A 24396-nucleotide genomic window follows, 5' to 3' on the forward strand; every position below is an offset into this window, starting at 1 on the left:
CAAAATTGCTACTTTTTTAATACATTTTATTAAAAAAAAATTATAAAAAATGTATTAAAAGTTTTTTATATGCAAATGTGGTATCAAAAAAAAGTACAGATCATGGCGCAAAAAATGAGCCCCCATACCGCCGCTTATACGGAAAAAAAAAAGTTAGAAGTCATCAAAATAAAGGGATTATAAACGTACTAATTTGGTTAAAAAGTTTGTGATTTTTTTTAAGCGCAACAATAATAGAAAAGTATGTAATAATGGGTATCATTTTAATCGTATTGACCCTCAGAATAAAGAACACACGTCATTTTTACCATAAATTGTACGGCGTGAAAACGAAACCTTCCAAAATTAGCAAAATTGCGTTTTTCTTTTTAATTTCCCCACAAAAATAGTGTTTTTTGGTTGCGCCATACATTTTATGATATAATGAGTTTTGTCATTACAAAGGACAACTGGTCATGCAAAAAACAAGCCCTCATACTAGTCTGTGGATGAAAATATAAAAGAGTTATGATTTTTAGAAGGCGAGGAGGAAAAAATGAAAACGTAAAAATTAAATTGTCTGAGTCCTTAAGGCCAAAATGGGGTTAAGGGGTTAATCTGCAGGTTAACCCACAACTTTCAGCGAACTTGCAACAGAAATTTTCAGCAGCAGATTTGCTCTGTGTGCATTTACCTGTAAAGTGGACTTGCTGACATCCCACAATGCAATAACATTATATCAGGTGAAAAAGTTATCACAAACCAACAGTCCTATTATGATTAATGCTTGCGTTCATATTTAAGCTGACAAAGTTGTTGTTTTTTTAATCAGCATTTGCTCATAATAATTATTATTATTATCATTATTATTAATATTAGTTTGTTATAGTTATTTTTTATTACAATAATAATTATTATTATTGTTATTATTATTAGAAATAGTTTTATCAAGTATTATTTAATCATAAATGTTCAGCATTATACAGGATTATATTGCAATTTAAATTAGTGTTTTATTTTGAATAAGGAAATCATCTAGGTTCTTATTAGAAAAAACTTGTATTTTTATCCTGAATATGTGACAGTGTAATAGAAATATTAACACATGCTGACCTGGAATATTGTTAAGAAACATTGTTAAGAAACATTTTCATACTTGAACAGTTAAACTGATGCATGATTTGCTTTGGGATGAATGAATGACAAGAAATATTCCGCTTCAGGGGATTGATTTAAAGCAGATGAGTTGATGCTCATCTTCCATGAGCAGGTGTCCTGCCATAGCTGCACTAACGTCCAGTTAACGGACTTGTGAAGACACTTGCATCATTGGTTTTGGTGCCCAGTTACAAACTGAAGGGCTTTTGTTTTAGACTGTATCACCCTTTTTTGCCAAATTTTTTTTTTTAATCTTTGACATAATTAATGTAAGTTTAATATTATATTCTACAACTTCACCCCCTCTTTTGACCTCACATAATATAGTTTTAATTACATTAGCCAAATAATGTATGTACAATAATGTCTTTAAATATCAGGTTGATCAAACACACACATATTGTTAATAAATAAATAATAATAATAATAAATAAATAAATAATAATAAAAAATAAATAAAAATATTGTTAATTTGTTAGTTTAGGGTAAAAAAGACAAGTCAAAATATTATAAATTATGCAAGTATGTGCTACACCACATTTATAAAATGTAGATCCTGTAAATCCAAATCATACATAAATCATAAAATCTTGAAAAGATCTGTTGATGCTTGCAAAAAGTAAAAGAAACTTGAAGCTTCCCTGTCATAGTGCAGAAAGAAAAAAAAGTGATATGTTACTCAGTACCTAATCTTGATCATGTACATATCATTTTTATGTGTCTAGGACCTATATATCCTTAACAAATAGCCTTTATATGTAGCTCACTTGCTTTTTGTTCTTTCCTTCTGAGGGGGCATGGCAGTCTCTCTCCCTCACTGTGGGTGACTCATCTGAGTCTGGGAGCAGCCTTGCAGTCTGCAAATCACTGCACAGTAGTTTTTATTCATACATTTTCTATCTGTTCCTAGTAAAGCTAGATGCTGATCAACATAGCTGTCACTATATGTGTCATTCAGCTTCTTTGTCATTTAGTAGTCAGAAAGTTTTGGCGGTTCAAGCATGCTAGGAATTGCAGTTTTGCATTGCAACAGCTGGAGCTGCAGTTTTTATAAAGAAGTGTAGAGCAGTGTTGCCTTTAGCTGTTGCAAAACTATCAGCATGCCCACACATCCTTTGTCTGTAGCTTTGCAAGAGCTGGAGGCACACAGCTGGAGAATACACAGCTCTAAAACTGAATTTTACAAAGATTATACCCCCAGTTGTTGCAAAACTACAACTCCCATCCTGGGAGTTGTAGTTTAGGAACAGCTGAAGGCTGTAGTGGTGCAATGGTGATCTCCTATACTGGATACCAACACACTTTATGGCCGGTATCTAGTATGCTGCAAAATACAGAGTAGTCTGTCTGCATAAAGATAGATGACCCCTAGTGGTGGCTATTTTCATTTTAGATTTTTTTAGTAAAATTGAAAAAAAAAATGTATAACCATATATTTAAAAAAGTAATTTTATCAGTAGTACTACAGAATATAAAAGTGCTGAGGGGGTGTGTCCAACCAACAGCATATGGCAGTTAAGTGTAAGAGGAGCTATGAATGGATGAGGCTGGACACCCCCCCCCCCCCCCCCCAGCACTCCAGGCTGCACTTCCTGTGTTTGGGCTTTGGTCCAAAGTCTGTGTATGAGATGGGGAAAATGTGCTCTTGAGCTTTATTTAAGCTCAAATAAAACATAGAAAACTTCATTTTGTAAGTATATTAGAAATATTTTTTTATTTACCATAAGGAGTGCAATAGCAAAAATTAGTTTTAATAAGACTTACCATTTAATTCAAAATACAGTATCTCTGAACTTCATTGTTAGCACTGAGTTAAAAATTCCCTAAAGGCATCTATGTTATGTGTTATAATTAATTCATGCTCAGAGCTTGTATTAAGCTTAAATATCCCAATATTCCCTTGCTTTTTCAGTGTAATTTAATGTATTTACATTTTTATGTACATGAAATATAAAAATAATGCATATACAAGTATAGCCCATCTTAACAATTGCTTAGTGCTCTTCTTGCATTACGTACTACTTCACAAATACTGATTAAAAGCTTTCCAAACTACTCTCCACATCACACCCTAGGAAAGCACGAGTGGGCCCACAACCCAGATGATGTATGTTTATTAATGCAGAGTTCTAACAAGTCCTACGCAGGCACTCTGCAAACTATATACGTAATTACAGTGCAGGTACATCCATTGACTACAGGGAACAACTTTATTTACTTTCTCTTTTTTTGTCCACCCACTCACACTGTCATGACATCTTCTTACAACTACAACTTTGACAGCAGATTTTGCCACCCAAATGTGTTTGGCCCTTTTTTTCCCCAGCACCCTCATTACCTAATCCTCATCATGCCGACTTGTTGCTAAAGTCTTTTATTAGGTTCTGGACTTGCTAAGGTTAGGACACTACATGTACCTATTAGTGATACCTTTTATGTGGACTATTATTTTGTAATGTTGCTGCTTTCTGAATCCATCCTTAAGGTGACACCCTTCGACTTGTCTACTTTGTCTTACTATTTCCAATTTTGCCTTTAAACAACATGCGTAGCTGCAAACTGGTTTCTGCCTCCACCACTCTACTGAAGCTTCCCTTACCAAAGTCCCCAATGATCTGCATATGTCTTCTGCCTTTGACACAGTCAGCCATACCTCATGGCATCACAAACTTGGCCCTTTCCTAGATCTCTTTATATTTTACCAACTTCACATTTAGGAGGATATTTATTATTTAATTCACACCAATGTCTGGCATAAATAGCTGCAAATATGTGACTTTTCTTCCCCCTTATGCCACCCCTGTCATTTTTTTAAAAGTGGGTGGGCTTCATGACGAAGGGGTGGAGCCACCACACCTGCCGCATTTACTGTCATTAATGTAAATAACTGGCATAAATTGTAGTGGAGATCTACGCCAGCTTCAAACATGGCAAACACTAAAGTGTCAGACTTATTGCGAAGCATGTAGAAAACTCAATGCACCATCTTATCCTCATCATAGTCCACCCCAAAAGTGTAGACATACACTCTGATAAATTAAAAAAATGTAATTTAAAAAATAATCATATACTTTAGCCTTAAAATGCAAAACTTAGTATATACCAGTTGTGGTAGTTATATTTATGTTCTTAATTCATCTTTATGGAATCTATATAGAAAATATTCAAAATGTAACAATAGGGAAAAACGGGATAAGAAGTGTCTGTCTACTTGTACATAATGGACATTTGTGTATCTCTTTTATTCTCTCTGCCTAGCCATGCAGAGACAGAACAGTTCATAGAGCTGTGAGCACAGGATGAATTTCCTCTCATGTCTGTGTTTATCTTTCCAGACCTCAGGCCAGCCAGTAGTCCTTCTTTGCCGTAGGCATTTTCACTTGGATTCTTGTGCTCAGTGAAAATTGCTCTTTAGGAAGCATATCTGTCATCCTTCTTGTATCACTGCTCATTTTGGGTGGTCTCTTTGGTAGCTTATGTAAAAAAACAAAAAACTCTGGTTATTCTTCTTTTAATAGCGTGAGATAGTACAGGTCATTTCTGCCATACATATTCAAGGAAAACCACTAATATATGACTTTTAGGCTAGGATTCCACTGAGATTTTTTCCCACCAGCAAAAACGCCAGGAAAACTGCCATGAATTTTCCTTGCATTTTGGCAGTTTTTCTGGCGTTTTTCCTGGTGTGTGGAAATAGCCAGTTTTGTCCCCTGTGGCAGTTTTCTCGCTGTCTTCAGGTACCACTCTGTGGGTCAGATGCTGAGCGCCCGGTCCCCAGAGTGTAAGGAGATGAAGAGTGATGTATAGCATCACTACTCACCTCCCTGGCAGTATAGTATACAGAGGGGCATAGAGTACCCGTGTATACTATACAGGAGCCGGGAGTCCTGTCATTATACCAGTGCTTCTCAAATAGTGGGGCGCGCCCCCCAGGCTCCGTAAAGGGGGGCTCGTTTGACTTGGCAAATACTGTGATATTGGATGTCTAGATCGGATTATCCGACTCACTCGCAAGCGGCGTCCCACACGGCGTCGGTTGCCTAGCAACTCTACGGCTGGATCTTACTTACGGCCCTGGGTTGTCAGTGTGGCTGCCTGGGAGAGGAGCTTTGAACTCCGGCGTGGCGCGCTGCTACGTTCAGACGTGAGGTCACGTCACCGGGGTGACGTGACCTCACGTCTAAGCGCAGCAGCCCACCATGTTGGAGTTCACTGTGCCACCGAGCAGTGCGCCCGCCACCCTGCTCTCTCTCGTACAGGGCCTGCTTGTCCTCAGGTACAGATTCCTGCTTGTCCTCCATGTAAAGAGCCCTGCTTGTTGTCAGTGTACAGAGCCCCGCTTGTTGTCAGTGTACAGAGCTCCGCTTGTTGTCAGTGTACAGACCCCCGCTTGTTGTCAGTGTACAGAGCCCCGCTTGTTGTCAGTGTTCAGAGCCCTGATTGTTGTCAGTGTACAGAGCCCTGCTTGTTGTCAGTGTACAGAGCCCTGATTGTTTTCAGTGTACAGAGCTCTGATTGTTGTCAGTGTACAGAGCCCTGCTTGTTGTCAGTGTACAGAGCCCTGCTTGTTGTCAGTGTACAGAGCCCTGCTTGTTGTCATTGTACAGAGCCCTGCTTGTTGTCAGTGTACAGAGCCCTGCTTGTTGTCAGTGTACAGAGCCCTACTTGTTGTCAGTGTACAGAGCCCCGCTTGTTGTCAGTGTACAGAGCCCCGCTTGTTGTCAGTGTACAGAGCCCTGCTTGTTGTCAGTGTACAGAGCCCCGCTTGTTGTCAGTGTACAGAGCCCTGCTTGTTGTCAGTGTACAGAGCCCTGCTTGTCCTCAGTGTACAGAGCCCTGCTTGTTGTCAGTGTACAGAGCCTCATATACGTTAATAAGGATACAGTGTTATGCAGAGGTGTACTTATAACAATTTTATGGACAAGTTATACTATTTACAGTCGCGTGGGGTGAAATGTTTCTTCTTCCTAGGGGGACATGACAGAAAATAATTGAGAAGCACTGCATTATACTGACAGGACTCCCTGCTCCTATAGCCATTTGGGCAGTATACAGTATATACAGCTATCTGTAGATAGCTGTAAATAGTGTATACAGAAGATGAAGTCCGCTTACTTAAAAATGTAAAAAAAATTAAATTAAAAAAAAAAAGGTGAAAAACACACACACACTACATTTTTATTATTGTCGGCTACATTTTTAGTGCTTTACCCGCTCACATAAATTGATCCCTGTTTCAAAATTAATAAACATTTCATAATAAAAAAGATACATTTCGTTAGATACTATTTTTTTCCATCACTACTGTACTATTTTTATAAATTTTTTTATGGTACCCTACGAAATTTTAATAAAAAAGGTATCTCCATAATTTTTTGGGATCGCTAAAGTCCAAAAAAGAATAAAAACTGCCTGCAAAAACACAAAATTTAAAACCAACATGGAATTTTTCTTGCCATTTTTGCTCTCCCATAGACTTCTATGGGATGAAAACGCCACGATTTCAGGGCAAAAAATGCCAAACTAGGTTTTGTTGGGCGATTTGAAAATCCAGTCTCTGAGCCCAAAATTGCTGAAAAACGCCAAGAGGATTAAAAAAAACACCAAACTGTAAAATGCCAAGTGAATCTGGCATTTTGCAGTTTACTATTGACTTGCAGCTAACATCTGGCCGCGGCGTTTTTTCACTGGAAAAACGCCGTGTGGGAAAATTGGCGTTTTTAATGGCGTTTTTGCAAAACTCGGTGGAGTTCCAGCCTTAGGGTGGAAAAAAAAGTTGTATATTTTGAAACTTGCCTTGTTTAACATGAAAATCCACAAAACTGCATTTTTGTGAAAGGTGTATCCATTGCTGGATGCAGACTCAGTCAGTCCAGATTTGATAGCACCTGTTTTGCCTGGTATTGGTTATATTTCAGTAATGTGTGTTCAGAGCCTCTATGGCAGCACACAGTGAAGGCATACAGCTGGTACTATGGAGCCATTGGCACTCCATGTGTCATTGCATGGTGCTTTTCTGTACCAATTTTATGTGGTAATATTTGTGTTGTTTTATTTGTGTCAGTATTTATAAACCAAAGCAAGAAGGGGCACCAGCAGAGAGAAAAAGTATAATGGAAAGAGTTATTCTTCCATGTTTCGGGTGACACACATGATGGCCTATCTTGAAAAGTTACAACAGATTTCATGCACATTAAAGTCCCATAGATATATATTCCCTGCCCCTAAATATTAGTTAGAATGAGTCTCAGCTTAAAGATAAGGGGATGTAATGCTTTGAGTGATCTCCTTGACCTGAAATCTTCACCATCTGATAAACATTGGATAATCCTTCTCTCTTTGAGGCAGGTTGAGCTATACTATGTTTTTAAAGTGATAACAGGACAATATTTTTACTGCATAATTGACGTTTGTCTTGACTTTAATGGATCTTGCAGGAAGTAGTGCGGGAAGTACACTGTTGTATTTGCTGGGTAGAGAGACCTTTCAGGATAATAGCATCTCAAGTGTCTCTGACTGTATTCTTATCATTAAAATTCTAACAAACATTTGGCTTGTTAGTGCAAAGTTGTTTATATGGAAAATATTAGGACAAACAAATGGATTGAACTGATTCTACCTAAATGCTTCATCATTTTAGGGTGCGACAAACTGTGCTGCACCCTTTCCATTATGATACATTCATCATAATAAAACTAGCTAGAGGCTAATTGACCATTATTGTATTATGATTGACTTTAGGGCTCTGACATGTCCATTTCAATATATAACTAACCATGAAAAGGTTCTAGTCGTATGATCTGCCTTTATTTAACCTTATCTTTTTAGCTGTGATTTCATCTGACACTGTGTATTCAGTACTATATGTTGTCATGTATAATTCTCCTGCTTGGCTATGTCTATCTTACATTTACTTCCGGTATAAACCATCATTCTGCTGTCATATCCCTTGAATACAAAAACACATTTTTCTTGGCTTGATAAAGACTAGTTGTGGCTAAAATGGTGCTGTTTGTACTTCAGTAAAGGAGGTGTTTGCATTGGAACTATTGTGCCTTAAATTTCCTGCATGACTGCCTCGGTGTCAATGTGGTGGATAATCATCCCAAATTCAGCACAAAGTTATTGGGTCATTCCTGGGGATTTCCCAATCTTGCAACAGTGTACTTACAATGCTCGCCATACCTTGTCCATTAGGTGTATGCACAAGAGGTCATCCATGTAGCCAGCTTAGGGTGGGTTCACATCACAGATTGTCCCTACGGTTTCCATGTACGGTTTCATATTTGAAACCGTATGCAACTGTTTTGGAAACCGTATCCGGTTTGTTTGTAATACATTTTTTATATATTTTTTCCCCTGTTCTCAAAACCCTGTTCTACCACTTTTCTTGGTCCAGGTGAGAAACCGTATTGTAACCGTATACGGTTCTTGTAATATGGAAGTCAATGAGAACCTTAGTGAACCATATGTGTCTACGGTTCAATCCGGTTTCCCTTATATGGTTTTTAACTTTGCACATGCACATTGCGATTCTAAAGTCACACACACCGAACAATTGAAACTTTATTTAAAAAAGAACAAAAAACTAAAAACTGGATTTGATGTAATTGTTAAAAACCGTATGCAACCATATGCGACCGGACAAATTTTTTTTAGGAATGCAATTTCGACTAAAAAACCTGATAGAAAACCGTGGGGACAAACCTTGATGTGAACCCACCCTTAGATACAGGTGCTTTCTGCCATTATATTGACCATATAACCACAAAATACTTCTTCTTGGTTACATTCAACAGGTTAGAATAAATAAAAGTGACATATCTTAGTGACTATAAGGTTTCAAAATTTGTAATGAATGTAATAGAAAAATGCTTATTCCAATAGTAAGAGGAAAAACTGACAGGTAGTTGGAACAGGGAAAATCTCTGTAGTTGTTATCTATCGTCCCCAAGAGAAGTAATATTTGACCATAAATTTAGTTGCCCTCCACACATTGGTAAAGGGGGTCCTGAAATTTCCCTCCTATGATATCTATATGTCTATAATAGGTTACATGGAAAGGACTTGTCCTTTAAAGGGGTACTCCGGTGGAAAACTTTTTTTTTTTTTTTTTTAAATAAACTGGTGACAGAAAGTTAAACAGATTTGTAAATTACTTCTATTAAAAAATCTTAATCCTTCCAGTACTTATTAGCTGCTGAATACTACAGAGAAAATTCTTTTCTTTTTGGAACACAGAGCTATCTGCTGACATCACGAGCACAGTGCTCTCTGCTAACATCTCTGTCCATTTTAAGAACTGTCCAGAGTAGGAGAAAATCCCCATAGCAAACATATGCTGCTCTGGACAGTTCCTAAAATGGACAGCGATATCAGCAGAGAGCACTGTGCTCGTGAATCAGCAGAGAGCACTGTGTTCCAAAAAGAAAATAATTTCCTCTGTAGTATTCAGCAGCTAATAAGTACTGGAAGAATTACGATTTTTTAATAGAAGTAATTTACAAATCTGTTGAACTTTCTGGCACCAGTTGATTTAAAAAAAAAAAAAACTTTTCCCACCGGAATACCCCTTTAAGATAGCCTCTTTAGGCTTTGTTCACAAAAAAATGCTCATCTTACAAGCAAAATGCAATGCAATGGGGAAAAGACAGACTTTTTTATGGATGTTTTTTTAAGGTGTAAAACATGTCAAAATACTATGAAGGAGATTTATCATTCTTTTCAAACATATGGCTTTTATATGACAATTTAGTTTACCTTACTTTTGCTTACCTGCATCCTATTTATCATATAGTCGCACAACCTTGATAAATAAAGCGCAGGTAAGCAAAAACCGGGAAACCCGCTTACAAAAGCATTCTTTTAAGCAGAAAATGTTTCCCTTATGTTAATAGCCGAAGTTCTTTATCAACCCTGTGTGAATGTGTGTATCTGAATGTATGGCTACCACAACTCCCATCATGAAAAAGACTCCTTTCCATAATGGGAGTAGTAGTTCTCTGGCTGCGGGAGTCTGCAGGTGGCTGGGAAGGCTGCATTAGTGTATCAGCAGTTATAAAGCAGGGGAGCAGGCAGCATGCTCCTCTCCCCTGCGATGTATATACTACTGTGTAAAATTTCATTTTTAAATCCCCCGCTCGGAGCCCTGAATGGCGGGGTTTTTAAACTACTACTTTGTCCCCCAAATGTATGCCCACATGCATGTTTATAATAATTAATTGGCCCCTTTAAAAACAATGTCGTTTTAACAGGAGATAATTTTGTTTCTCCTACTGATTTAGAAATCACACTTCCTGTTGAGGATACAAGATTGTCTCCGTTCACTGACAGTGTTTTACTTCCCATTAAAAACCTATTTAATGGCCGATTGCTTCCGCTTACCTTGAGGGCAGAAGGGAATAGACATTCAGTTGACAGACATTTTCTTATTATAAGTGTTGTGGTAGAAGGCAGCAATGTGTAGCTAGTGCTCAAAGGTGTATGGGAAAGTGAGGTATTCTTATACGGTGTGCATACCACAACATAACAGATGAGTCTTGTCATTTTGTAACGGAGATATCTTTACGTGCACTTTGACCTTTTCCAGATTCTCTCCCAGACGATCTAAGGAACCTTATCCAGGAGGCAAAGGAAATGAAATGGCCATTTGTGCCAGAAAGGTGGCAATACAAACAGGCTGTGGGCCCAGAAGACAAAACAAACCTACAAGACCTTATCAACCCAAGACTACATGACTTACTGGTATGAATGGCATAGCCTGCCTATATTGATTACTACATTTGACAACACTGTGTAAAATGTATTTCCATTAACACTTAGTTTGGGGGGGGGGGGGGGGGGACATTGCTAAGATAAAGTGTGGTGCCTGTATTATGTTAATTATAGGACATAGGTGCAGGGTTATGAAATGCTCTGGAAAACCATCATGAAGACAGTTCAAAACAGAATGCCAAGATCGAATATTCTCATGCAAGTTCTATCCGCTCCTCTATCTTCTGCCTTTTAGTATTGCAGAATACCCAATTTTGTAGCATCATTGTCAGACTGTCAGAATCAAGTGCTAAACTGGTGAAAATAGCACCAAATTATCTAAATGGTGCAGATGGTATGATTAGTTAGGGGATTTGTCTATCTCATTAGGTGACTAGCTACATAATGGATATGCGTTAAACACTTTTCTCCCCCAAAAAAGAAAAATGTAGAGTGCATATTGATTCTTAGCCACACTCTTTTAGTGTATTTACAAGATTTATGGGGCTATTTCTCAATGTAGATAGGGATTCATATAAGTCACTTTCAGGCTGCCCCTCGGATAGATAATGACACCTGCTACATGCTACTCCTGTAATAATCTATGAGAGCAGGAAACTTCAAGCCAGAAGAGAACATACTTTTGAAGTGTGTTGAGGACAGTATACTGCAGAAAAGGTAAGTGTTCCTGTATATGGGGGGACCTGCTCTGAGGATTGAGAAGATTTTGTTGAGGCAATATTGTGAGCATTATGACTATAGGAAAAGTGGAGTCTGCATCATGACTACTCAGAGAAAAGGACTGTGAGCTTTGGGAAAATAAGTTCCTGTTGTAACTAATAGAGAAATGGGGCTCTTTTGCTAGTGCTGGGAGAATAAGGGGTCCTTGCTCAGGAGAAGCACTTTTTTGCTGTGTCTTTTGCTGGGGCTGGTTATCTTGAAGTGATGTATGGCTCTTTTTTTGATAAAATTTAATCTTTCATTTTTGTTTACTGTTTACTGTTATTCGGCTCGGGGCAAAAAAAAAATTGCTCTGAAAGGTGTAAGGGATTTCCTGGCTGCCCATGAGACCTAGTTAAGCACAGCTGAAGCACCTCTTTAGTAGAGCTGTGCTGTCACGTTAGGGGCTGGCTCTAAGTGTCCTGCTGCTCAGCTCTCTGCAATCTGAGGAATCATTGCAGGATCAAGTCCATGACATACCGCTGAGTGCAGGCTTGAATCAGGACTCTGATTTTATTTATTTTTTTAAAGAACCTTACTACTTTCCACAGTGGTGAGTGGTTCTATTATCATTAAACCATGCCAGATTTGTAATTGGAGTACATTAGAGGGGTTTTCCAGGAATAGAAAAACATAGCTAATTTATTTCAAAAACAGCTCAATTTCTTTCCCCAGGTTGTGTGTGATATTGCAACTTGGCTCCTCTCACTTCAGTGGAACTGAGCTGCAGAACCACACCTACCTGGAGACATACAGGGAGCGGTTTTTGAATTAGCTCTGTTTTTATATTCCTGGATAACCCCTTCCTATACATTTTGAAACTTGATAATTAAAAAAAAAAAAAAAGCCCTTGCACAGCGTATCCATTTCATTTTACATTTTTAAGAATAAGGCTAGGTTTCCACTTGTTTTTTTTTTTTTACAAAAATGCCAATAAAAACACCCATTCTGTTTTTTTGTGAAAAAACGCTGAGGCCAGATGTTAGATGCAAGTCAATAGGGAACTGCAAAATGCCATATCCACTTGGCGTTTTTCAGTTTGGCGTTTTTTTTATCCTTTTGGCGTTTTTGGATTCCTTGGCAGTTTTTAAAAAACGTCCTCTTGTCGAGACTTTGGCATTTTTTCGGAAAAATCTTGGCGCTTTCCTCCCATAGAAGTCTATAAGAGTGAAAAAACACCAAGAAAAACGCTATATGGGTTTTTTCAGGCGTTTTTTATTCACTTTTGGACTTTAGCTACCAAAAAAGTGATGGAAATACTTTTTTATTAAAATTTCGTAGGGTACCATTAAAAAATTATAATAAAAAAGATACAGTAGTGATGGAAAAAATTGTATTTAACGAAATCTATCTTTTTTATAACAAAATTTTAATTAATTTTTAAACAGGGATCAATTTATGTGGGCGGGCAGGGCACTAAAAAATATTTGTATTAAATTTTTTTAGGTAGTACTACTACTCCCAGCATAGAACACACTATTCCATGATGGGAGTAGTAGTTACCTGTACTAATTGAAAGATCGCCGGGGTCCCTTGCGATCCTCCTGTATAATGTATAGATGTGGCCGGCCGCTCTTCTATGGTCCCCTGCACTGCCGTATATATACACATATTCATATTTCCCGCAGAGGGCTGTGATTGGCCAGATGGTTCCAGCCAATCACAACTCTGTGGGAAATATGAATAGGTGTATTTATATGTCAGTGCAGGGGACCATAGAGGAGCGGACGATCGTTTTGGGTGTCAGAAGTTACACTCGCTGCGATCTTTCTATTAATGCAGGTACTACTGCTCCCACCATGGAGCAGAGTGTGCTCCATGTTGGGAGCAGTAGTACCTGCAGTAAGGGACAGATCACAGCAGATGTCACTCCTCCTGACACCTGCTGCGATCCTCCTGAAGTGACTGTGGGGATCAGCTGTTCTCAAGGCTACAGAGCCGGAAGAACAGCTGATGCTAAGCAGTGTATATATATATATATATATATATATATATATATATATATACTGCCCAGCAAGAACATACATTGAGCCTGCATTGTTTATACAGTATACACATTGCTGGCTCACTTAACCCCTTGCTGAGCTGGCGCTAAGCCAGGCCGGCAAGGAAAGAGTTAACTTACACTGCTGGACAGTGTAGGTTAACACTTTGGGCAGTATACAATATATACAGCTATCTATAGATAGCTCTATATGGTGTATACAGAAGATGGAGAAGTCCCGCGTGTCTGTGTAGCTCCACCCCTAGTGATGATGTCATTAGGGGGTGGGGCTACAGACGGGATCCAGGCTAGTAAGTCTGAAGCTCTGTTCACATTGTCCGTTTTGGATAATGGGAACAGACCCTTCTGCCAGTGTCTTCCCAGACAGGGAGACTCCAGCTGTTGCTAAACTACAACTCCCAGCATGCCCAGAAAGCCAAAAGCTGTCTGGGCATGCTGGGAGTTGTAGTTTTGCACCAATTGAAGGCTCCCTGTTTAGGTAGACATTGCATTATGGGCACTCTCCCCTGCAGAGAGTGCAAAAAATGTCCTAACCCATTTTTTGTGTTTTTTTTCTTCTCGTTTCAGATCCGTGTATGCAGAGGATTACGACGGATTCAATGGATTATGACGGATGAACTTGATTTTTATTTTAATAAAATGGTTAACGAGGGCTGTGGGGGAGTGTTTTTAAAATAAAATCATTTTTCCAATGTTTAAAAATAAGGTGCAGCTCACAACAGAAGGACCGAGGCAGTTAAAGCTAAAGCCGGACCCCACCGGCAACAATAATGTAAAATAATAAAAACCTATAGCTTATGCCTCTAGGACCTCACCAATGGTGCATAATGGTGTGGACAAAGATAGATGTAACAGCGTTTGTTCAAGAATTGCTTTTAATTCAGATATAAAATGTAATAAATAAAATAGTAGCAAAATATCACATTACACTGGCATTTATCTAATGAAAATCTGAGAAAATGAAAAATGAGATTTTCATTAGATAAATGCCAGTGTAATGTGATATTTTGCTACTATTTTTTTTATTACATTTTATATCTGAATTAAAAGCAATTCTTGAACAAACGCTGTTACATCTATCTTTGTTCACACCATTATGCACCATTGGTGAGGTCCTAGAGGCATAAGCTATAGGTTTTTATTATTTTTCCAATGTGTTGTGTTTTTCTTTTATTGAATATTCAGGCTCAGTAATGGAGGCTGTCTAATAGACGGAATCCATTACTAAACCGGGGCTTAACGTTAGCCCCAAAAACAGCTGGCGCTAACCCCCAATTATTACCCTGGTACCCACCGCCAAAGGGGTGCCAGGAAGAGCCGGTACCAACAGGCCCGGAGCGTCAAAAATGGCGCTCCTGGGCCTAGGCGGTAACAGGCTGGCATTATTTAGGCTGGGGAGGGCCAGAAACAATGGTCCTCGCCAACCCTGGTAAGGTCAGGCTGTTGCTGCTTGGTTGGTATCTGGCTGATACTGAAAATAGGGGGAACCCTATGCCTTTTTTTATTTTATTATTTATTTATGAAAAAAACTAAAACGCATACGGTTCACTGTATATTCAGTATCAGCCAGATAGCAACAAAGCAGCAACAGTCTGACGTTACCAGGGTGGGCGAGGACCATTGTTACTGGCCCTCCCCAGCCTAAATAATGCCAGCGTGTTACTGCCTAGGCCCAGGAGCGCCATTTTTGATGCTCCGGGCCTGTTGGTACCGGCTCTTCCCGGCACACCTCTGGCGGTGGGTACCGGGGTAATAATTGGGGGTTAGTGCCAGCTGTTTTGGGGGCTAACTCTAAGCCCCAGCTTAGTAATGGATTCCGTCTATTAGACAGCCTCCATTACTAAGCCTGAATATTCAATAAAAAAAAACACAACACATTGGAAAAATTATTTTATTTTAAAAAACACCCCCCCACAGCCCTTGTTAACCATTTTATTAAAATAAAAAAATCAAGTTCATCTGTCGTAATCCATCGAATCCGCAGTAATCCTCTGCATACACGGATCTGAAACAAGAAGAAAAAAAAAACACAAAAAATGGGTTAGGACATTTTTTGCGCTCTCTGCAGGGGAGAGCGCCCATAATGCAATGTCTACCTAAACAGGGAGCCTCCAATTGGTGCAAAACTACAACTCCCAGCATGCCCATACAGCCTTTGGCTGTCTGGGCATGCTGGGAGTTGTAGTTTAACAACAGCTGGAGTCTCCCTGTCTGGGTAGACACTGGCAGAAGGGTCTGTTCCCATTATCCAAAACGGACAATGTGAACAGAGCTTCAGACTTACAAGCCTGAATCCCGTATGTAGCTCCGCCCCTAATGACATCATCACTATGGGCGGAGCTACACGGACCGGCGGTGACAGAAACGAGGGAGGTAAGTGGACCTCCTGTTCCATATACACTATATACAGCTATCTATAGATAGCTGTATATTCTGTATTCCGCCCAAAGGGCCTGTAGGAGCAGGGAGTCCTGTCAGTCTGGTGACAGGATTCCCGGCTCCTGTATAGTATATACGGGTACACTATGCATACTATACGGTCGGGGGAGGTGAGTAGTGATGCTGTACATTCCTCCTCACCTCCTTACACTCTGTGGACTGGGCGTTCAGCATCCGACCCACAAAGTGGTACCTGTTACGCTGAGCGCTCCGGGTCCCCGCTCCTCCCCGGAGCGCTCGCTACACTCTCGCTACTGCAGCGCTCCGGTCAGATCCACTGACCCGGTGCGCTGCGATTCCGCCTCCAGCCGGGATGCGATTCGCGATGCGGGTGGCGCCCGCTCGCGATGCGCTCCCCGGCTCCCGTACCTGACTCGCTCTCCGTCGGTCCTGTCCCGGCGCGCGCGGCCCCGCTCCCTAGGGCGCGCGCGCGCCGGGTCTCTGCGATTTAAAGGGCCACTGCGCCGCTGATTGGCGCAAGTGGTTCTAATTAGTGTGTTCACCTGTGCACTCCCTATGTATACCTCACTTCCCCTGCACTCCCTCGCCGGATCTTGTTGCCATTGTGCCAGTGAAAGCGTTTCCTTGTGTGTTCCTAGCCTGTGTTCCAGACCTCCTGCCGTTGCCCCTGACTACGATCCTTGCTGCCTGCCCCGACCTTCTGCTACGTCCGACCTTGTTTCTGCCTACTCCCTTGTACCGCGCCTATCTTCAGCAGTCAGAGAGGTTGAGCCGTTGCTAGTGGATACGACCTGGTCACTACCGCCGCAGCAAGACCATCCCGCTTTGCGGCGGGCTCTGGTGAAAACCAGTAGTGACTTAGAACCGGTCCACTAGCACGGTCCACGCCAATCCCTCTCTGGCACAGAGGATCCACCTCCTGCCAGCCAGCATCGTGACAGTAGATCCGGCCATGGATCCCGCTGAAGTCCCTCTGCCAGTTGTCGCCGACCTCACCACGGTGGTCGCCCAGCAGTCACAACAGATAGCGCAACAAGGCCACCAGCTGTCTCAACTGACCGTGATGCTACAGCAGCTACTACCACAGCTTCAGCAATCATCTCCTCCACCAGCTCCTGCACCTCCTCCGCAGCGAGTGGCCGCTTCAGGCCTACGACTATCCTTGCCGGATAAATTTGATGGGGACTCTAAATTTTGCCGTGGCTTTCTTTCTCAATGTTCCCTGCACTTGGAGATGATGTCGGACCAGTTTCCTACTGAAAGGTCTAAGGTGGCTTTCGTAGTCAGCCTTCTGTCTGGAAAAGCCCTGTCATGGGCCACACCGCTCTGGGACCGCAATGACCCCGTCACTGCCTCTGTATACTCCTTCTTCTCGGAAATTCGAAGTGTCTTTGAGGAACCTGCCCGAGCCTCTTCTGCTGAGACTGCCCTGTTGAACCTGGTCCAGGGTAATTCTTCCGTTGGCGAGTACGCCGTACAATTCCGTACTCTTGCTTCTGAACTATCCTGGAATAATGAGGCCCTCTGCGCGACCTTTAAAAAAGGCCTATTCAGCAACATTAAAGATGTTCTGGCCGCACGAGAAATCCCTGCTAACCTACATGAACTCATTCATCTAGCCACTCGCATTGACATGCGTTTTTCCGAAAGGCGTCAGGAGCTCCGCCAGGATATGGACTTTGTTCGCACGAGGCGTTTTTTCTCCCCGGCTCCTCTCTCCTCTGGTCCCCTGCAATCCGTTCCTGTGCCTCCCGCCGTGGAGGCTATGCAGGTCGACCGGTCTCGCCTGACACCTCAAGAGAGGACACGACGCCGCATGGAGAATCTCTGCCTGTACTGTGCCAGTACCGAACACTTCCTGAAGGATTGTCCTATCCGTCCTCCCCGCCTGGAAAGACGTACGCTGACTCCGCACAAAGGTGAGACAGTCCTTGATGTCAACTCTGCTTCTCCACGTCTTACTGTGCCTGTGCGGATATCTGCCTCTACCTTCTCTACTATGGCCTTCTTGGATTCCGGATCTGCAGGAAATTTTATTTTGGCCTCTCTCATCAACAAGTTCAACATCCCGGTGACCAGTCTCGCCAGACCCCTCTACATCAATTGTGTTAACAATGAAAGATTGGACTGTACCATACGTTTCCGCACGGAGCCCCTCCTAATGTGCATCGGACCTCATCACGAGAAAATTGAGTTTTTGGTCCTCCCCAATTGCACTTCCGAAATTCTCCTCGGACTACCCTGGCTTCAACACCATTCCCCAACCCTGGATTGGTCCACTGGGGAGATCAAGAGTTGGGGTTCCTCTTGTTTCAAGGACTGCCTTAAACCGGTTCCCAGTTCTCCTTGCCGTGACCCTGTGGTTCCCCCTGTAACCGGTCTCCCTAAGGCCTATATGGACTTTGCGGATGTTTTTTGCAAAAAACAAGCTGAGACTCTACCTCCTCACAGGCCTTATGACTGTCCTATTGACCTCCTCCCGGGCACTACTCCACCCCGGGGCAGAATTTATCCTCTCTCTGCCCCAGAGACTCTTGCTATGTCTGAGTACATCCAGGAAAATTTAAAAAAGGGCTTTATCCGCAAATCCTCCTCTCCTGCCGGAGCCGGATTTTTCTTTGTGTCCAAAAAAGATGGCTCCCTACGTCCTTGCATTGACTACCGCGGTCTTAATAAAATCACGGTAAAGAACCGCTACCCCCTACCTCTCATCTCTGAACTCTTTGATCGCCTCCAAGGTGCCCACATCTTTACCAAACTGGACTTAAGAGGTGCTTATAATCTCATCCGCATCAGAGAGGGGGATGAATGGAAAACGGCATTTAACACTAGAGATGGACACTTTGAGTATCTGGTCATGCCCTTTGGCCTGTGCAACGCCCCTGCCGTCTTCCAAGACTTTGTTAATGAAATTTTTCGTGATCTCTTATATTCCTGTGTGGTTGTGTATCTGGACGATATCCTGATTTTTTCTGCCAACCTAGAAGAACACCGCCAGCATGTCCGCATGGTTCTTCAGAGACTTCGTGACAATCAACTTTACGCCAAAATGGAGAAATGTCTGTTTGAATGTCAATCTCTTCCTTTCCTAGGATACTTGGTCTCTGGCCAGGGACTACAAATGGATCCAGACAAACTCTCTGCCGTCTTAGATTGGCCACGCCCCTCCGGACTCCGTGCTATCCAACGTTTTTTGGGGTTCGCCAATTATTACAGACAATTTATTCCACATTTTTCTACCATTGTGGCTCCTATCGTGGCTTTAACCAAAAAGAATGCCAATCCTAAGTCATGGCCTCCTCAAGCGAAAGACGCCTTTAAACAGCTCAAGTCTGCCTTTTCTTCTGCTCCCGTGCTCTCCAGACCTGACCCATCTAAACCCTTCCTATTGGAGGTTGATGCCTCCTCAGTGGGAGCTGGAGCGGTCCTTCTACAGAAAAATTCTTCCGGGCATGCTGTTACTTGTGGTTTTTTTTCTAGGACCTTCTCTCCGGCGGAGAGGAACTACTCCATCGGGGATCGAGAGCTACTAGCCATTAAATTAGCACTTGAGGAATGGAGGCATCTGCTGGAGGGTTCAAGATTTCCAGTTATTATTTACACCGATCACAAGAACCTCTCCTATCTCCAGTCTGCCCAACGGCTGAATCCTCGCCAGGCCAGGTGGTCTCTGTTCTTTGCCCGATTTAATTTTGAAATTCACTTTCGGCCTGCCGATAAGAACATTAGGGCCAATGCTCTCTCTCGTTCCTCGGATGCCTCGGAAGTAGAGCTCTCTCCGCAACACATCATTCCTCCTGACTGCCTGATCTCCACTTCTCCAGCCTCCATCAGGCAAACTCCTCCAGGGAAGACCTTCGTCTCTCCACGCCAACGCCTCGGAATCATCAAATGGGGTCACTCCTCCCATCTCGCAGGTCATGCGGGCATCAAGAAATCCGTGCAACTCATCTCTCGTTTCTATTGGTGGCCGACTCTGGAGACGGATGTTGTGGATTTTGTGCGAGCCTGCACTGTCTGTGCCCGGGATAAGACTCCTCGCCAGAAGCCCGCTGGTCTTCTTCATCCTCTGCCTGTCCCCGAACAGCCTTGGTCTCTGATTGGTATGGACTTTATTACAGACTTACCCCCATCCCGTGGCAACACTGTTGTTTGGGTGGTCGTTGATCGATTCTCCAAGATGGCACATTTCATCCCTCTTCCTGGTCTTCCTTCGGCGCCTCAGTTGGCAAAACAATTTTTTGTACACATTTTTCGTCTTCACGGGTTGCCCACGCAGATCGTCTCGGATAGAGGCGTCCAATTCGTGTCTAAATTCTGGAGGGCTCTCTGTAAACAACTCAAGATTAAATTAAACTTCTCTTCTGCTTATCATCCTCAATCCAATGGGCAAGTAGAAAGAATTAACCAGGTCCTGGGTGATTATTTACGGCATTTTGTTTCCTCCCGCCAGGATGACTGGGCAGATCTTCTACCATGGGCCGAATTCTCGTATAACTTCAGAGTCTCTGAATCTTCCTCCAAATCCCCATTTTTCGTGGTGTACGGCCGTCACCCTCTTCCCCCCCTCCCTACTCCCTTGCCCTCTGGTTTGCCTGCTGTGGATGAAATATCTCGTGATCTTTCCACCATATGGAAAGAGACCCAAAATTCTCTCTTACAGGCTTCATCACGCATGAAGAAGTTTGCTGATAAGAAAAGAAGAGCTCCCCCCATTTTTTCTCCTGGAGACAAGGTATGGCTCTCCGCTAAATATGTCCGCTTCCGTGTCCCTAGCTACAAATTGGGACCACGCTATCTTGGTCCTTTCAAAATTTTGTGCCAGATTAATCCTGTCTCTTACAAACTTCTTCTTCCTCCTTCTCTTCGTATTCCTAATGCCTTTCACGTTTCTCTTCTTAAACCACTCATCATCAACCGTTTCTCTCCCAAACTTGTTTCTCCCACTCCTGTTTCCGGCTCCTCGGACATCTTCTCCGTAAAGGAGATACTGGCCTCCAAGAAGGTCAGAGGGAAAACTTTTTTTTTGGTCGATTGGGATGGTTGTGGTCCTGAAGAGAGATCCTGGGAACCTGAGGACAATATCCTAGACAAAAGTCTGCTCCTCAGGTTCTCAGGCTCTAAGAAGAGGGGGAGACCCAAGGGGGGGGGGGGTACTGTTACGCTGAGCGCTCCGGGTCCCCGCTCCTCCCCGGAGCGCTCGCTACACTCTCGCTACTGCAGCGCTCCGGTCAGATCCACTGACCCGGTGCGCTGCGATTCCGCCTCCAGCCGGGATGCGATTCGCGATGCGGGTGGCGCCCGCTCGCGATGCGCTCCCCGGCTCCCGTACCTGACTCGCTCTCCGTCGGTCCTGTCCCGGCGCGCGCGGCCCCGCTCCCTAGGGCGCGCGCGCGCCGGGTCTCTGCGATTTAAAGGGCCACTGCGCCGCTGATTGGCGCAAGTGGTTCTAATTAGTGTGTTCACCTGTGCACTCCCTATGTATACCTCACTTCCCCTGCACTCCCTCGCCGGATCTTGTTGCCATTGTGCCAGTGAAAGCGTTTCCTTGTGTGTTCCTAGCCTGTGTTCCAGACCTCCTGCCGTTGCCCCTGACTACGATCCTTGCTGCCTGCCCCGACCTTCTGCTACGTCCGACCTTGCTTCTGCCTACTCCCTTGTACCGCGCCTATCTTCAGCAGTCAGAGAGGTTGAGCCGTTGCTAGTGGATACGACCTGGTCACTACCGCCGCAGCAAGACCATCCCGCTTTGCGGCGGGCTCTGGTGAAAACCAGTAGTGACTTAGAACCGGTCCACTAGCACGGTCCACGCCAATCCCTCTCTGGCACAGAGGATCCACCTCCTGCCAGCCGGCATCGTGACAGTACCCAGAAGGCAGTGAAAAAACTGCAACAGGGTGCAAATTTGGCTGTTTCCACACACCAGGGAAAACGCCAGAAAAACTGCCAAAACGCAGGAAAAACCTGTGGCAGTTTTTCTGGCGTTTTTGCTGGCGTTTTTTTAGGTGTACAAAAAAAAAAACAAGTGGAAACCTAGCCTAAGACTGGGTTCACACTGTAAAATTTCACACAGATTTTATTTTACATGTGGATTTGCAGCAAAGTGCATCCATAATCTGTAAAATGTGTCCACAAAATAAAATACGGCCACATTTTTTCAGAAAATATTCCCGCACAAAATACATACAATACATGCTAAAAATATTGTGCTAGGTGAACCCAGCCTAAGGGGGAACATAAACTTTCAGCATTCTCTGTATTTCTGTGCTCCTCATGTGCAAATCTGGTACTAGTCCTACATAAGAGTGAATATATTTTACAACAAAATATAAAGACTTAATGATAAGAATAGATGTAATGTATGTATTACAACACTTTATCTATTTTTTAGAATCTAGTCATACACTGTAAACCAGTGGTGGCAAGCACAATTTGATCACTTTTATGTTCTGTATTTGTATGTGCATGGCATGCTTTAAGAAGGAAGCCAGCCCCTTACATTTGGCTGATTATGTTGCAACATTGACTAATTCTGTATTGTCATTTTATTTAGGCTTTTTTTGTGACCTTAGACAGAAATTTATGGCTAATTTTGACCTTTTCTGTGACCCCTGCAAAGCTTCTTAACTTAAAAGAGTTCAGTCCTGATTCTCTGAGAATGAGCACCTGCAGGAAGCGCCCCAAGAAACCTAGATAGATGAGAGATTAATGTGGCTAGAATAGCAAAGCAGTGTTTTCCGTATTATGCCCTCTCCACAGGTAGATGGGCTTTTTCTGAGATGATACCAATTATTTATTGCCGAAACATCTGTTGATAACTGCAGCTGCCCCTGTTAAACAAAGCACATCACAGGGTCAGAGACTATAAGGACCTGAAATCCTTGCCTCATGCTAGTTTAGGACTATTCACCAACTCTCTGCCTGTGTTCTGCACCCTTCCCCCCGGCACAAGACCATGGGAAGGGTAAACGTTTCATACATTATCAACAAGGCGCTGCCTTCTCCTTCTCGTACACTTTGAAGTATCATTTCATCTTTGAAGCAATTTATAGCTCACAGTTATTAAAGCATGAAGGGCTAAAAAAGAAAAGCAGCTTCACTGCCATTCATTACACCAGGGAAATGGTGCAACTTTGACCCATAGATAATAAAGTGTCAACTTTGAGTCTACTTCATTAGTCTTAGTCATATACATATCTATATAATAAGCCTATGTACACTAAGACAGCTAGTGCACACAGATGAATCATTGTCTAAATCTAAAAAAAAATGCTTACTGAAAATGTATCACAATTTTAATGGAAAGGGTACATGGGGGCATCATATATTTTCAGTTGTTAACAATTTGTATGTCATTTTGCCACTCTGCCCTGGTGCAGGGAATGATAAATTCTCCCCCAGCCCCCCCATATTTTAATACTGTTATAGTGAATAATCCATTGGCTCTATCTTCATCATGGAGACTGGACATGTCTCAGTAGCTTTGAATTATTTCTCTCAGATGAAACCATCTTAGCTATTTTAGTGATACCTTCAGAGCTGTTCTATATAAGCATAGACTTGGCAGTGTTCTTCTAAAATGACCACTTTATTTTATACCGCTAATCCTATTTATGACAGCAATCCAAAAAGTTTACACATATTTTTTGAAATTTCTAATTTTTGTAACGACTGTTTATTGGGAAGTATTCCAGTATTTATCAATACATAAAAATGTACAAACAAAGATGTATTTAAAATGTTTTAGCTCAAATAATTTAGAACCTTTTGTTTGGCAATCAGATTAGGACCTGTTGTTTGACCACCAGATTAACAGGCTTGAGAATGAAAAGGTGAAACTCCTTAATGCATTTTAACCTCTTAACGACATTAGACCTAAATGTACATCCTGGTGCCCCGATACTTAACACACCACAACGTACATTTATGTCCTGTACATGTACGGTGAGTCCCGGCTTCTATGAGCAGCTGGGGACCCGCTAGAAATGGTGGACTTCAGTGATCCCCCTGATGTCCGTGGTTAACCCTTCAGCTACTCTGATCAATACTGATCACAGCACCTTGAAGGGGTACTCTGCCCCAGACATCTTATCTCCTATCCAAAGGTTAGGGGATAAGATGTCTGATCACGGCAGTTCCGCCGCTGGAGACCCCACGATCTCTGCAGCGCCACCCCGTCATTATCACTACAGAGCACACTGGCTCTGTGCGTGATGATGGGGCAATGCAGGGGATGCCCCCTTAATTTAACAAAAAAGAAGAAAAAGGAGGGATTCAGCTCACCACTGTGCGGTATTGGATGCAGGAGCTCCGTAGTTGCAGGAGAGCAAGGCAGGCAGGATGCGGGCCGTGTCCCGGAGAACAATGGAAGAAAAAAGCAC

The 24396-nt window shown here is 42.5% G+C and overlaps 1 protein-coding gene across 13 annotated transcripts in view; it reads left to right on the plus strand.

Moving 5' to 3' along the window:
- Positions 1-24396, plus strand: part of ALPK1 (alpha kinase 1) — a 206542-nt gene that overhangs the window by 97163 nt on the left and 84983 nt on the right. For 12 of the 13 annotated variants that reach the window (XM_056564800.1, XM_056564880.1, XM_056564818.1 and 9 more), the window contains one exon: positions 10727-10881. In XM_056564800.1, the coding sequence (XP_056420775.1) occupies positions 10727-10881 (155 nt within the window). Of the gene's footprint in view, positions 1-603; positions 723-10726; positions 10882-24396 lie in introns of all 13 variants that reach the window. The other variant, XM_056564870.1, reaches the window with a different exon arrangement.

The sequence above is a fragment of the Hyla sarda genome, chromosome 1, assembly GCF_029499605.1.
Source record: "Hyla sarda isolate aHylSar1 chromosome 1, aHylSar1.hap1, whole genome shotgun sequence".
Taxonomy (NCBI): Eukaryota; Metazoa; Chordata; class Amphibia; order Anura; family Hylidae; genus Hyla; species Hyla sarda.